Genomic DNA, 16,792 nt, shown 5'->3' with positions numbered 1-16,792 from the left:
CTCCTCAAAGCCAGTGGCTTTGAAAATGTCCCCATAGAAGCTTAACTTTAGTGTTAGGAATTTCTTTAGACTTCTAGATACTGGTTTCAAGGGTTTCCCAAGGTCTTAGAAATCCTCTCTTTCTCTCCTTTTCTTCTCCTTTTTATTTCCCGAGGGGAATATATCAGAACTCATAAGCACTTCTGAAAGAGCTTATACTCTATTTTTGGCAAACCTTCCAGGGATATTTATGGTCAGCTGATGGGAGCAACACACGTTAGGTAGTGTTTTGGAAAATTATTAACACATGCAATCTCTTTTTTAAAAACCTTCATTTCATGTGGGTGACTGGAGATGCTATTCATTTCAATACTTTATGAAGAATAAATTTGGATCTAATTAGAATAAAACATCTGTGAAATATGTTTTCCCAGGTGGGGAAAATACCACTGATGACCCACCATTGACATTTATACCGATCCTAGATAAAATGTTCAGAATATGTCTTAAATATCTTGACCCAGTTCCGGATCCATTAGTTTATTTCTCTGAAGTTATTGATGACTTAATAACTTGGTTATGAAAGGCCATCAATAAATGAGTAGAAATAAATGAGTTAGTCTAGTGTATGCTCTGCTTGTGCACTGGGGGTTGAAGATAAATGTGCTAAGGGAAGGCTGGCCTTTGAAATCACCCTGGAACAGGGAAGGTATCTGATGAGGCAGCACAGAGAGCCAGCCCACGGGAGGGTCCAGATGGGCAGCAGACAGCAGGTAGCATCAATCTATCTGGATTCTTCCGAAGTAGAGATCAGCTCACACCTCAAGGACAATAGATGTGAGCAGTCATCACAAGTTGAATCTGGAACTTGATGGTATTTTTCTTAACATTAGCAATATTTCTTCTCTTTTGAGGATCTTTATTCCAGAGGGGATATGGTGTGCATGTTAGAACAAGCATAGGTTCCAGAAACTGAAGACCAATATTTGAGTTTAGTTACAACATTTTAGTAATACTAATACTAATAACACCAACTTTGAGCCTCATGTTTCACAGCTATAAGTGGGAACTGGTGGGTCAAGCATGTGGAATCTCAACTTTTATTTAACTAGATACTGTAAGCAGCAGAATGTTTGATACATGGGGATTTTCTGGCTCTTTTATTAACCTCTTTTTTTCTGGGAACATTTTAAAAATGACTGGGGTATTTGATATCTTTTTCTCCTTAAATAAGGCAATAGACCAGAGGTTGGGAAGTGGCTGAGAATAGCAGGCAGTGGGTAGTTTTCTTTTAGGTGATCCCCTAATATTTAACACCTCTAGAGAGGGAGCAACAGAAAAATTATGATGGTACTCTGTTTTGTGCTTATTTGAACCCCTGAGAGAAAACAAAGGTTCTGGCAAGAAATCTGTGGAAAACAGACAGCAAAGCAAGAAGGGATTGTCTATTGTAAACTTTGATGAAAAATAACTAGACAAACGTAAATACGTTCCTCTGTCAATATTCAAATATGAGGACTTTGCTAAGTGAACTGGATGAATTCTGCTTTGGGATAATCATATGGGATTGCTCCTCATTTCAGGGGGATTCAGTGGATTAAGTGAGAGAGGGAGGATTTTCCTTTCTATTTCTCAAGATTTCATATTCAATATTAATGTCAGTGGAAGTTACACCAAGTAATAACAAAGACAAATAATTACCATAACAAATCTGCAGAGCTCTTTATGGGCTTGAAAGCACTTTTTAGGGTAGTACATGTGAATAGAATTTGTTACCAATACATTTGCCCTACCGTCTCCTTCCAAATTGGAGTATATTTATGTAACAATTTCAAATGTATTACATTGATTTTCTAATTACCAAGGAGAGGATCAGATTCCATGCCTCTAAAGAGAAAGAATTCTGGGTTCTGAAGAGGGAACATAGTATATAATCAAGAGGCAAATAGAAATTTTTTTTCAAATTTACATTTTAAAGGGTGAATCATTAATTCTTAGCCTCTACATAGAAAGCACTTTATAAAAATATTCTCACCATCCTAATGCCCAGTTAAATTCATAAATGTTACCAGGAAGATACAGTCAGAAAATACATGCCTAGAGAGAAGAAAACTGAGACAACTAGCCACAGATGGATAAAACTGTTAAGATGACACAGAGATCTCACAGATTGACCAGCAGATGGACTTGGCTCACGCTTTAGCTACAAAGAAAGGGCTTGGTCCAGGTAACTTTTGGGCTTGGCTCACGCTTTAGCGACAAAGAAAGGGCTTGGTCCAGGTAACTTTTGGGCTTGGCTCATGCTTTAGCTACAAAGAAAGGGCATGGTCCAGGTAACTTTTGGGCTTGGCTCATGCTTTAGCTACAAAGAAAGGGCTTGGTCCAGGTAACTTTGTATAGTAGATCCAAGTTAATCCAGAGGTAAATAAATTCTTTGGTTCAGGAAAATATTATATGATATTGTGGTGGTCTTAAAGTTCATATCAACACATTCTTTGATACTTTTTCCTTTAAAGCATGGAACTTACCTAGAGGTAGAAAGTAGAATTGTGGTTACCAGAGGCTGGGAAGGGTAGTTGGGAGGGGAGGATAGAGAGAGGTTAATAGGTACAAAATTACAGCTACATAGGAAGAATAAGTTCTAGTGTTCTGCAGCACTGTGGGGTGAATATAGTTAACAATAATTCATTGCATAATTTCAAATAGCTAGAAGAGAGGATTTTAAATGTTTCTAACACAAAGAAATGAGAAATGTTTGAGGTAATGGCTATGCTAATTATCTTGCTTGATCATTACACATTGTATACGTGTATCAAATTATCATTCTGTACCCTGTAAGTATGTACAATTACAACATGCCAATTAAAAATTTTAAAATTAAAAAAAAATCTCTTTGAAGGTTAAAAAAAAGAAAAAGATAGGGCCTAATTTCTCTTCCTGTTGGGTGTGGGTCATACTTAATGGCTCATTTTTAATAAATAGAATATAGCAGAAATGATGGTGTGTCATATCCAAGATTAGGTCATAAAAAGTCATTGTGGCTTTCTTTTTTGCTGTCTCTCTTGGACCACGTGCTCTGAGAAAAGTTGGCTGCCCTCTTGTGAGGACACTCAAGAAGCTCTGTGAAGAGATCCATGTGGAAAGGAATTAAGTATGCCTGCCAATGGCCAGTAAGGAACGGAGGCTTTCTGCCAACATGGGAGCAAATCCTCTAGGCTCAGTCCAGCCTTCAGATGATTCTAACTTTAGCTGACATCTTGACCGCAATCTCATGAAAGACCTTGCATCAGAAACACTCAGTTAAGTTGCTTTCCAATTCCTGATCCATAGAAACTTTGAGATAATAAATGTGGCTTGTTTTAAGCCACTATATTTTAGGATAATTTTTTTATGCAGCAATAGAAAATACAATGATATACTGGAATAATAAATTCTAGATGTGAAAGGTATTGAAATACAATTTGGAAAGATAATATGTTGAGGCCTACATTTGCATAGCTTTTTACAGTTTATGAAGTGCTTTCAAAAAAGTAACATTTGTGGTATAGAAGACATATGTTCCCTCTTAAAAGTATATCAAAAACTGTCCTGGGTCCAATATACCCATCTTACAGATTGAAGATTAAATACAAAGACAAAAAGTGATGGACCAACTTAGAGGAGGAAGTTCACAGCATCTCACTGTACCTGCTTCATCATATTCTTAACTAATACCTGACACATTTCATAATTCAGTTAGTGTGATAACTCATATATACATGTTCACAAGCACATGCATGTGTGCGCACATACACACACACGCCCTAACAAACAATTTTCCCTGGAACAAGAAGATCCTGATTCATGCTAATAACAAAACCCAGAGACACTACTGCCATAGTAAAGATAAGAGTCTCACATTTAGATTTGTGATTCCATTTTTTAGTATTTTGTATGTGTCTAAAAACAAAGCAAAACAATATGTCTTCCTACAAAAACCACTTCAACATCACTTTCACAATGGCTAGCCATGACAGAAAACTGGATCATAAACATATGATAGGATTCAGGTATTGGATAATTGGCAGCAAAGGACTGTGATCCTTGAAAGAAGGGAACAAATGAGGTGAGCCCTCTATTCTCCTTGACTTGCTGCCTGTAAGTCCTTCCCTTGAAGGTAAGGAGATAGAGTTCAAGCAGAGAACAGCAGTCTCACTGAGTTGAAGAGCTAGAGATGGGAGCTAGGGTACCACTGGAGTGGCTGTGTACAGAGAGGAGGAAACTGCACAGACAGGACACCTAGAAGCCTATGGAGATGTTTCCCATAGGTCCTTGGTTGAACACTGACCTGTACATGCACAGGTTGAGGTTTACAAAGGCTTGCAGGGAGAAACTCTTGTGAAACTGAGAAATAAATGGAGAGATTGAGATCATATGGTGCTAGGAAACACTGCAGTTTGGTCCAGCAAAAGCCAAAAGTCAGCTATTCTGTTGAGACCTCAGAAAAAAGCATGCTTTATGAGTAAACACAATGTTCTAGAATAATGACCATGCCCTAAAACCGAGGATGAAATGAAAATGTATCAAGGAAGGCAAGCATAGAACTAAGGCTTACAAAAATTTAACGGATTGATTGAATAAAATTCAGCGGCCTTTATAGAATATTCCACACTCCATTCAATGTAATATTCATAATGTCTAGCATGTCACAACAACTGCTGGACATGGAGGAAGCAGAAAAGCATGACCTGCAGCCAGAAGAAACGTAACTTATAGAAACAGAACTTCAAATGGCTCAGATGCTGGAATTAACAGGCAATGGCATTAAAATACTCTAAAAAATATACTAGGTACTTTAAAGACAAAGAGACAATGAAAACACAAGTGAAGATTTCAGAAGGCTGTAAATGGTATTAAAAGAACAAAATGGAAATTCTAGAATCAGGCAAGAGAAGGAAATAAAGGGCATCCAAATGGGAAAACAAGAAGTCAAGCAGTTAACTGTTCACTGAGGATATGATTGTACACCGAGAAAACCCTAAAGACCCCTCCAAAAGACAACTGAATTTGATAGAGTAATTCAGTGAAGTCTCAGGTTACAAAATCAATGTACACAAATCAGTAGCACTGCTGTCTACCAACAGTGACCAAGATGAGAATCAAATCAAGATCTCAATCCCTTTTACAACAGCTTCAAAGAAAGATAAAATACCTAGGAATATACTTAACCAAGGAGGTGAAAGATCTCTATGAGTAGAACTACAAAAACACTGCTGAAAGAAATCATAGATCCAAACAAATGGAAACATATCACATAGTTATAGATTAGAAGAATCAATATCATGAAAGTGACCATACCGCCTAAAGCAGTCTACAGATTCAATGTAGTTCCTATCAAAATAACTATCATTTTTCACAGAATGAGAAAAAACAACTCTAAAATTCATATGGAACAAAAAGAGCCTGAAGAGTCAAAGCAATCCTAAGCAAAAAGAACAAATCTGGAGGCATCCCATTACTGGACTTCCAATTATACTACTAAGGCTATAGTTACCAAAACAGCATGGTACTGGTAAAAGAGTAGATACATAGACCAATGGAATGGTCTAAATGGTGCTGGGAAAATTGGATAGCCACATGTGGAAGACTGAAAGTGAACCTCTCTTTCTCTCACCTTATTAAAAAAAAAAAAAACTGAAGATGGATTAAAGACATAAATCTAAGACCTGAAACCATAAAAATTCTAGAAGATAACCTAGGAAAAACTCTTCTGGACATTGACCTAGGCAAAGAATTAATGACTAAGACCCCAAAAGCAAATGCAACTAAAACAAAAATAAATGGGACCTAATTAACCTAAAAAACTTCTGTGTAGCAAAATAAATTGTCAATAGAGAAAACTACAGAATGGGATAAAATATTTGCAAACTATGCATCTGACAAGAAACTAGTATCCAGAACCTACAAGGAACTCCATCGGATCAAGAAAAATAATCCCATCAAAAGGTGGACAAATGACATGAATAGACATTTCTCAAAAGAAGAAATACAAATGGCAAAAAAATATGGAAAAATGCTCAACATTACTATTTATCAGGGAAATGTAAATTAAAGCCACAATGAGATACTACTTTACTCCTGCAAGAATGGCCATTATTAAAAAGTCAAAAAACAATAGTTGTTGGCATGAATGTGATGAAAAGGGAATGCTTATACACTACTGATGGGAATTTAAATTAGTGCAATCTCTATGGAAAACAGTATGGAGATTTCTTAAAGAACTAAAAGTAGATTTACCATTTGATCCAGCAATTCCACTACTGGGTATCTACCCAAAGGAAAATAAATCCATATATCAAAAAGACACCTGCACGCATCTATTTATTGCAATACAATTCACAACTGTGAAGATATGGCACCAACCTAAGGGCCCATTGGCCAATGAGTGGCTAAAGAAAATGTGGTATATATATACCATTGAACATTTCTCAGCCATAAAAAAGAATGAAATAATGTCTTTTGCAGCAACTTGGATGGAGTGAGAGGCCATTATTCTAAATGAAATAACTCAGGAATCAAAAACCAAATAACTTTTGTTCTTACTTATCAATGCAAGCTAAGCTATGGCTATGTAAAGGCATACAGAGTGACATAATGAAATTGAGAGACTTAGAAGAGGGAGGTTGAGAGGAGCTAAGGATTAAAAATCTCCACATTGGGTACCATGTATACCACTCCAGTGATGGGCGCACTAAAATCTCAGACTTCACCACTTTATAGTTCATCCATGTAACCAAAAACCGCTGTATCCCCAAAGCCACTGAAATAGTAAAAAAAGAAAAAAAAAAGCCATTAAAAATTTCTAGAACCAAAAAGTACAATATTTGGAATTAAAAATTTACTAGATCAGCTTAAGGGCAGATTGGATACTAAGAAAAAAGTGTCAGTGAACTTGAAAAGAGATCAGTAAAAATTATGCAATTTGTAGAACCCAGAGAAACAAGATTAAAATAGACTAATACCTAAGTGATATGAGAAAAAAATATTAAGTAGCCTAATATATATAAGATTGGAGGGCTAGAAAGAGGGCAGTACGAACATGGAGAACAAACATTTTTCAAAAAGCAATAGTTGAATATTTCCTAAATTTGATGAAAATATCAACCCAGAGTTCCAAGAAACTCAGTGAAAACAAATTAGGATAAATTTTAAGAAAGCTAGGCATATAGGAATCAAACTTCTAAAAACTAGAGATAAAGATAAAAATCTTAAAAGCAACCAGGGAAAGATGGAGCATATTATGTTCCAGGAAATTAAAAAAAATTCAACTGACTTCTATCAGAAAAAATGGAGGCCACAGACCGGGCACGGTGGCTCATGCCTGTAATCCCAGGGCTTTGGGAGGCCGAGGTGGGCGGATCACGAGGTCAGGAGATTGAGACCATCCTGGCTAACACGGTGAAACTCTGTCTGTACTAAAAATACAAAAAATTAGCCAGGTGTGGTGGCGGGCGCCTGTAGTCCCAGCTACTCGGGTTACTCGGGAGGCTAAGGCAGGAGAATGGCGTGAACCCGGGAGGCGGAGTTTGCAGTGAGCCGAGATGGCTCCACTGCACTCCAGCTTGGGAGACAGCGAGACTCTGTCTCCAAACAAAACAAACAAACAAAAAAAGGAGGCCAGAACACAACAAAATGTGATTTTCAAATCGTTGACTTTCAAAGAAGACAACCATCAAACCAGAATTCTATATCCGGTGAAAAGCATATGAAGCACTATTTTAACAGATAAAGAAATAGGAAAATTCCTAATTATAATTGGAGGTTTTATTTTAAATGTTTAAATTATTTTTTAAAACCATTTTTGTGGGTACATAGTAGGTATATATATCTATGGGGCACATGAGATGTTTTGATACAGGCATGCAATGTGAAATAAGCACATTATGGAGAATGGGGTATCTATCCCCTCAAGCACTTATCCTTTGAATTGCATACAAATCAGTTACATTCTTTAAATTATTTTAAAATATACAATTAAGTTATTATTGACTAGAGTCACTTTATTTTGCTATCAAATAGTAGGCCTTATTCATCTTTTCTATTTTTTTGTACTCATTAACCATCCCCACCTTTCCCACTTCCCCAAACCCCTACTATTCTTCCTAGACACATCTGACCATCCTTCTACTCTCTAGATCCATGAGTTCAATTGTTCGATTGGAGGTTTTATCAGTAACTGATAAAACAAAAACAAGTTGACATAATTTGCACTTACTGAGCTATGCCAACTGGATTCTGCAGTTGTTTGGTATAGTATTGAAACAGTTGCAAGAATACACATTGAAGTACACACGGAATATTCCCCAAGATATATCAATTAGAATCAATAAAAGAAGTATCAGTACATTTCGAAAGTCTGAAACTGTACAGATTACTATAAGGTCCAAACCGTTGACCTTGGCCCATGTGACCTAATATATGGCAGATTAATTGCATTAGAGGTGCCATTTTTTCATCCCTGTATCCACAGCCTTTTCCATGTAAATCTGCAGTTCTTTTGACCAACTAGGAGTCATTTATTCATACATCTGTTTTTTAGGATGACCTTGTAATTTTCTCTGCTCAACAGAATGTAGCAGCAGTGCCAACATATCACTTCTGATGCTCAGCCTCAAGAAACCTTGCCTGTTTTTGCTTACATTCTTGCCCTCTGTCATGGCCAGGAGAAAGACACACTCAGGGTAGCCCATTGGTCCCAGATGAGATGAGAATCATGTGGTACACAGCTGAGGCACTTAAGTCATCCCTATTAAAGTTATCCTAGATCAGCCGACAGCTCTCCAACTCCAGACATATGAGCAAGCCTAGCTAAGATCAGCAGTTATCTAGCAAATTATAGCTGACCCTAGATATATGAACAAGTCCACTGTAGAAAAACTGAACCCCAAAGACTTGTGAGACAAGTATTTATTGTTCATGCCTCTGAGATTTTGTTTGTTATGCAGCATTATGTGGCAATAGATAACTGATCCTGCCTATATCTGTTATAGTACTCTTGGTGGCTCACTGTAGCTATACTTGCATCTATGCTATTTCTCGAACAGGTAGGTATATTCCTGCCTCAGAACCCTTGTCTTGTCTGGTATGTTCTTCCTTTAGACATCTGCATGAATAAGAGCTAAAGACTCAACCCTTGATGGGAGGAAGTAACAAGCAGAGAATGATGCAGGTTGGCCCTCTACTCCTGGGAGACAGTAGAGCCTGCTGCACTGTGAGTGAAGGATGACACACTTTGCAGTAGGAAAAGACCTCCTAGACAATGGACCCATACTCACAGCCTGCTGGGTTTGGGTGAAGGGAAGGATTCCAAAGATGAGGAATATACTCTAGCCTCTTGAAATGAGAATATGCTTGATACTCTCAATAGGGTTGGGAAACGAGGCTGGCCAGGAGTTAACGGGGAAAGGATTACTCAAATGTTGACTGACAGGCTATCTTACTGGGAAGAAGGAACACATTAATAGATTGGATGTGGTGCAATGGTGAGAATGAAACAGCTTTGGCCTTTAGTTCTGGTTCAGCCCATCACTGGTTTGTTGTCTTGGGAAAATTAATTCTTTGAACTCCAATTTCATCATTTGTAAAATGGGAGTGATATAGGTATCTTGATTGGTCAAGGCAAAGATTAAATGTGATTATGTATATATACATATATGTATATAATTGTTAATCACTTAATATATAAAAATGCTTATTAAAGTATAGTTACCATCTTCCACTTCTTCCTTGTTATCATTCCTACTTTCTAGAACATGTACTTGCAGGAACTACTGGTAAGATAAAAATACATCTAAAATCCATAAGTAAGTATAACGAAAATAAATTCAATGTTGGCCAAGGGAAAACCCAAGATATTTTCTCTGAAATGTTTATTTTTCTCAAAATACCATTAATTACAATGACATTGGAATGACATGACATTACAAAAACTCTCACCTAGGTCACATCAAATTTTGAGACTAGTATTCTATTTCTGAAATATCTGTAGAAGTGCAGTGTGAAATTTACATTCTATGAGACTAACTCCAACAGTATAGGAGCAATAAACGAAAAAAGTATGGAAAAATGTTGATAATTGTTAAATTTGGGGGATGGGTATGTTGAGATTCATTATTCTCTTATCTTTCTGTTTATTAGGAACATTTGAAAATATTCACAAAGAAAAATTTTATTTAATGACCATGATGACCCCACTATCTACTAAATTAATCTCTTCCCTTCTTGAACCTACTTATATTTCCAAGTCTTGCAACTCTGCATGACTGTGAATAAGAACTATCAATTGTGCAGAAGAACAAATACTTCTATTATTCACCCATGGCCTCTTCCAGGCTTCAAAGGTATTCCAGGTTATGGTTTTCTGGGAGTTAGCAAACAAGTCTTCATTCACTTTACACCTTTCATATTTTCACAGATACTTTGTTGTATTCCTTCTTTGTTCTAGTCTTTCTGATGGAAAAATCCTAATCCTTTTAATCCCTGTTGCTCTGACAGCAGGTCCCTCTGTCAGTTATTGAAGTTGCCCTTCTTCAGACCTTTCTCAGCTCTGCTCACTTTCATGCGCTGCAGTGACCAGAACTGATCCACCCAGGTTACACACAAGAATAAAGGACAACCAAAACCAGAATTTCAATGAAGGGACTTTCAGAAACAAAAGAAATTTGGAAGGTAACATTGAGAAACCATAAAGAAACAAGCATAGTGTTAGAAAATGAAATTGTATGTAAAAAGATGAAAATTATCCTTATCATAACAGCTGGCAGGGTGGAATGGGGAGACAGTTTTTTTTAATGGGCTACTTCAAACCATTAAGGGAGTCTATCACATTAGAAAAAAACTCAAACCTAACACCATGGGCAATGGACTGGCCCCTGCCCCTGTCTGTTTTTCCCACTTTTTCTCCATTCGCTCCCACCCTGCTTACTCAGCTCCAGTCATGCTGGCCTTCCTGCTGCTTTTGTGCACACCATAACCCATTGTGACTCCAGTTCCTCCATACTTGCTGTAGCCTCTGCCAGACCACCTGTCCTCAACCCCTTCTCACATGGACTGTTTCTTCCACACATCATTTGGCCTCTGATCAAATGCCACTTCTACCCTGACCAAGTAGCCTCCTCCTCTGTTCTCTATCCTCTGACCTGCTTTACTGTGATCATGCTTTGAATGCACAGAATGTAGTTTACCTTTCTCTTATCAGTGTCCCCCATTACAGTATATACTCTGGGAGGAAGACAACTTTGAATTGGTAACTCCTGAATCCTCACATCTAGGTTAGTGCCATAGGAGTGGGTACCAAGAATTACTTATATGAGTAAATGAATGAATATATGCGTGCATCCCAGTTAAGTGGAAACTCCGGAACCAAACTGTCTGGGTTCAAATTCCACCTCTCCCTTCTGTGTGTTCTTGGGCAAGTTTTGTCTCTGTGTACAATTTCCTTATTTGTAAAATGCATATAATTATAGTAGCCACTCAGGGTTATCTTGGAAATTAAGTGAGCAAACGCATATTAGGTGCTTAGAGCAGTGTTAAGAATAATAGCCAGTGCCCAAAGAATATGGGAATGAGTACGATCAAATGGCAAAAGGGAAAAAGAGAAACAATACTGGCAGCCTTCCTTGAGTAGCAGGAGTTTTCTATTAAAAGACTGAAGGCAAGTATGGTGCTCCAGTGACAATCACCTACTCTGAAAAGGTGTGCTTTCAAGTACAAGGAGTCAATTACAAGGGAAACTTCCTGTTGTGTGGGAGGCTACCTGAGGGTTTTGTTTTTCACGTTTAAGAGGCATGAAATTCACAACTGCAATATCTTCCAGTTCTCAAATTAGCACATTTGCATGAAGTATACATCCAGAGTGTAATATCTGCATATGGAACATGCTCTCTAAAGCTTTTGTGCCTGATGCAAATAATCGTGTAACACCATTCACATTCTAAAGGTATTGTATGGCAAAAAGGAAAGTTGTGACATTAGTAGTTAGCCACAGCTACAAGTTCACATTCCCAAAAGTTATTTTACTTTCCACAACAGAGAACAAAGAAAAAATTTAAAAACATATTAGTATATATAATTTTAAATATATATAATTATATAGTTTATTCTTGATTTTGAGTGTATAATCAGTAACAACTATAACTACCTGCAAAATTTTTAGTTTTTGGTAAGTAAGAGGGTCTTTTGTTTATGTGTTAAGCCTGCCCATTACAAGGATTAACCTATTTGTTAATGCAAACCCAGTTTAATAAATGCAAATCAAGGGGAAACATACAATCCTCCTAAGAATTGGGATTACATTATATAATCCAACAGAACAAGAGATGTTGATAATAAGACAGGTGTTGCCAGGCAAAATGAGAGCAGAGAGGTTCTTGACAGTTTGGAAAGTACCAAAAAATGGTCCAGGTTCAGTGGCAGCTGTGTGGACACTATAGCTTGTTACCTCCCATCAGAGCCCACTGTTTCCTGTACTTGATACTGAAGATAAGAATTATCCCAATATGTGGAGAAAACCTCTTTCTGAAACGTAACTTCTTTGGTAATCAAACATTATCATGAATAAGAACACTTATAGGATACTTCTTAAAAATAAAATCATTTGTAGGTAGCAGCAGTTCAGGAGGAGCCATGCCAATGATAATGCTACTTACTTAACATTTAGGTAGTGCTTTATGTGTCCTCTACAGGAGGCCCCAAGTCAGAGATTTCTTTAAAAACATAGTGATGTTTTGTATCACTTGAGGAGAGGGTATGATTTTTCCTTCTAATGATATGAATTTAATAAATTACCAATTATTATTTCTTTATTTCCCCTTTGGCCATCAGAAAGCTTACTTATGGTTTGACTACAGCAAGTATGTAAGGCCTTATGATCTGCTTATTCATGATTCTTTTTACCCCTCTGGTTTTGACTATCTGCTCTTATTAATAATTTTTACTGATTTTTAAAATTCTATAAAAATATTTACTATTACTATATGTGGTGGTTTAAGCTGCCTCCAATCATTCATAAAATGAGATGGGTTTAGCTTAATTAAGTTGGGTCATTTTCATAAACCCCATTTCCCTTATCATAAATAACAGCCTGGAGAGGTAGACGTTATCATTTACATTTTATAGAGAGGGAAACTGAGACCCAAAGGCGTAAACACTTTGCCCAAGACCCCAAATATCACAGCGTTTTCACTGTTCTATGTTATGCTATCCTATTTCTTTAATAAAAAAGTGACTTTTATTGCTATAATATCTTCAGGTAAGAGTTGTTACTGATTTAATAATGATGAACTTTGTTTTAAAGTGTCACATGAATGAGATAAAATAAAATACATTTAAATTATAAAAGAAAGCATTTTGGGCTAGTAGGAAATTTTTACCGATAATGGTATATATGATTGTAAAATATTAGGCAGTTAGAAGATAGAGAATTTTATCTGATGAATTTTATAATTGTGTCTTTTCTTCTTTTAAAGAAAAAGGTATGCAAGAAGGACAAAATTTAGATAAAAGTTTTGCTTGAAGGTAGGAGAATGAATTATTTGACCGATACAAGATGAAAATGCTTTTTAAAAATCAGCCACCACCAGACATTACTGACTATTCATTATAGCCCACCAGTGTAAGGAGATGGGCTTTGATCTCCTTTCTAAGGTCACCAGGCTGGCTCTAATCCCAGTGCTTTGGGCACCCCTGCTGTGCTCCATCCTGCAGTTAGGTGTGTTTCCTGGACAATGGAGTCTGTGGAAACTGCCTGGCCTTGGAACACATGTGACAAAAAAACTCAAAGTACATGAGAGCCAGGATCATCACCAACTTAATTTCCCAGCCTTTTCCACAGAGCACGGGCTCCTTTCTTTGTCTCATCTGTGTGTGCCAGGAAAGCAGTGTCTTGCCCAGGAAAACTCACCAGTTGGGCCTCATTGATGGCATTATTGGAAAAATAAGCATGAAATAAAAGAGAGAGGGAGTCCCTTAGAATACAAATATGCTCATAACACAATTCATTAAGCAATATCACTTATTTATGATATTCTCCTATTACATCTATGTCTGTCTACTTCTAATTTCAGCAAAAAGGTGTAAAATTTCCCTGCATTTGCTTATTTGTGTCAAGTACTGAGTTTAAAATGGCTAGTGCAAAACCGACAATGATAGATTCTACTTTGACGTTTGGTTCAAATTCAGTTTGGAGAATGCACTTCCCCTACTTGAGGTGATATGGTTTGGCTATGTTCCCACCCAAACCTCATCTTGAATTATAACTCCCACAATTCCCATGTGCTGTGGGAGGAACCTGGTGGGAGGTAGTTGAATGATGGGGACCGGTCTTTCCCATGCTGTTCTTGTGAAAGTGAATGGGTCTCACTAGATCTGATGGTTTTAAAAACAGTTTCCCTGCACAAGCTCTCTCTTTGACTGCCGCCATCCACGTAAGATGTGACTTGCTTCCCCTTGCCTTCTGCCCTGATTGTGAAGCCTCTCCAGCCATGTGGAACTGTAAGTCCATTAAACTATTTTCCTGTATAAATTACCCAGTCTTGGGTATGTCTTCATCAGTATTGTGAGAACGAACTAATATATATCAGGGAAGAGCTCATTGTTCTAAACAATTACCCCAAAGGATTTTCAGGTCTCTGTAGATAATTGTTGCTCAATTAAGTCAGGAATGGATCACCTAGAGAGTTTCTCGGGCCTCAGACCGGATAAATGAGAAGCCGTCCAGGAGAAATAAGTCAATTTGTTGTTTGTGCAACATGCATTGGACATACTTTGTGTAAATTTCACTGAGTCGGCTAGCTAGCAAGTTGCTGGGTAGGGATTTTAACTATGGAGTGCGTCATTCTAAGAGCCATCATGGTATTGCTTGTACTTTGTAAAGTTTCCAGGCTTCCTGCTGCCATAGAGAGGCTTGCAAGTACATGCTAGTTCTAAGCATTCACATGCTAGAAGTTATCAACACCCTGAATTCCCTTGTATTTCATTGTCATCTCATTTGTTTTATCAGCAGAGGAAGCTCCGTTTAGAAATAGCTCCTTGGTCACATGCTGGACAAACATGGAACAGCCTATGGAACAGAACAATCATATCTCTATATTCTGTGCATTGGTTTCTTTGACTTGCCTGGTGTTGTGAGGAGGGATCCTCCTTCAGATTTTCATCCAGGTCCATGCCAACTCTGTTAAAGAAAACCGAAAACTGGTCAATCCCCTGCTACAGAAGGAATGAGACAGTCTTGCGTTCAGATGACCTAACCCAAACACAGTGTGTATCTGAGAAAAGATTTGGCAGAAAACTATCCTACCTCTTCTTGAATCAAAAGAACCTCAGATTTATACCAAAATAAGAACTTGAACAGCTGGGCCTCAGGATGCTGGAGAAGTTAAGCATCAACAGCAGCTCTTCACTACTGTCTTTCCTGGCAAGGTAAGCATCCCTGAAACCTAGGATAGCAGCCATCAGGAAAAAGACCTCCATAGCCCCAAAAACACACATTCTGGAGAGAAGGTGGCCTGGTACCTCGGCAACCACCCATTGACCAAAATGCCCTGGGAATGTGTGTGCCCAGCCTGGAGCAGTGTTTCCTGAGGCAGAGTAAACAGAATGTTTTTCTAGAGACTTCCCCATAGGGAGGATTCAGACTGTGGAGTCTGAGGAGTATACAGTTTGGGGACTCTCTCTTTAAGGAAAATAATACAAAAATATAAATACAAAATTGGGAGTGAAAGTGACTCTTCAGAAGGATAAGTCACAAAAAAATTACTATGCTTTTAAAGCTGGCAACTGCAATAGACCTCTCAAAGCCCAGGACAAACACAAAACATTTTAATTAATTAACTGTCTGACACACTGCTAAAATAACTTTCTTCTGGAATTTTTGCCTCCTAACTTTGCTACTCTCTTTATATGATAATGATTTTGTATTAGAGAATAAAAAGATAAGGCAGTCTTTCCTCTAGCAAGACTGATAAAAATTGTTGATAGTTGAAAGGCATTAAGGCACGATTTCTTACACACAGACACGCTTGCTATGTGCCTCACTGCTACAGGGTAAGGCCCCGCAAATGCAAGATTTCTGATAAATTTTATTTTATGCAATTCCCATAAGCAATGCACAGTGTACTTATCAGTGTACATGCTTTGTCATTGAATATATTCCTGAATTTCCATTTTGACGAGGCTTCAATGAAAACTGCATTTTATATATCTCATGATTAGAAGAATTTTCAACAGAGTCTCCAGCCTGGCTCAATGCATCTCAAACCTTGTTTTTCCTTCACTAACCACAGACTTCTGATGCCAGGCACCATAGGACACGTTTATATTTAATTCAGACTTGTGCGTTATTCCTGTAAGCCATTCCTACTCTGGGGTGGACAGCAGTGGCTTAGCCATGCACAGAAGTGACTGCAGCCCACACGAATGTATCCCATTCAATCTAAACTAAATGCACTCTCAATTCAGTTTCCCCTTAGTTGGATCCCCCAAATGCCCACAGCTATTCCAACACCATCTGATCAGAGGAGCAGTATGAGGAAAAGGAAGCTGTAGTGGAAAGAAACAGCAGTTGAACCCAACTGTGTTGAAACTATGTATTTTTTTTTGCAAATCTTACAAAAATATAAGACCATGGGAACACAGTACTGGGGATCTTCCCAGGGCCTTGGAGGGCCAGACCAAGTGAGGGGCCCTGAAACTCAAACTTCCTTTGTTTCCAGGGAGCGTCCCTCTGCCTGCTTCAGCTGGAGTGGGGCAGGGTGGAAGGGCTGGGGAGAGGTCTGGC

The 16,792-nt window shown here is 37.9% G+C and overlaps 1 protein-coding gene across 1 annotated transcript in view; it reads right to left on the bottom strand.

Moving 5' to 3' along the window:
* Window positions 1-16,792, bottom strand: part of SLC9A9 (solute carrier family 9 member A9) — a 608,786-nt gene that overhangs the window by 117,182 nt on the left and 474,812 nt on the right. The window contains exon 13 of the mRNA XM_033212402.1: window positions 15,133-15,187. Coding sequence (XP_033068293.1) covers window positions 15,133-15,187 — 55 coding nt within the window. The remainder of the gene's footprint in view (window positions 1-15,132; window positions 15,188-16,792) is intronic.

The sequence above is a fragment of the Trachypithecus francoisi genome, unplaced genomic scaffold (genome assembly GCF_009764315.1).
Source record: "Trachypithecus francoisi isolate TF-2019V2 unplaced genomic scaffold, Tfra_2.0 Lachesis_group0, whole genome shotgun sequence".
Classification (NCBI taxonomy): Eukaryota; Metazoa; Chordata; class Mammalia; order Primates; family Cercopithecidae; genus Trachypithecus; species Trachypithecus francoisi.
This window is presented reverse-complemented; position numbering and strand designations above follow the sequence as displayed.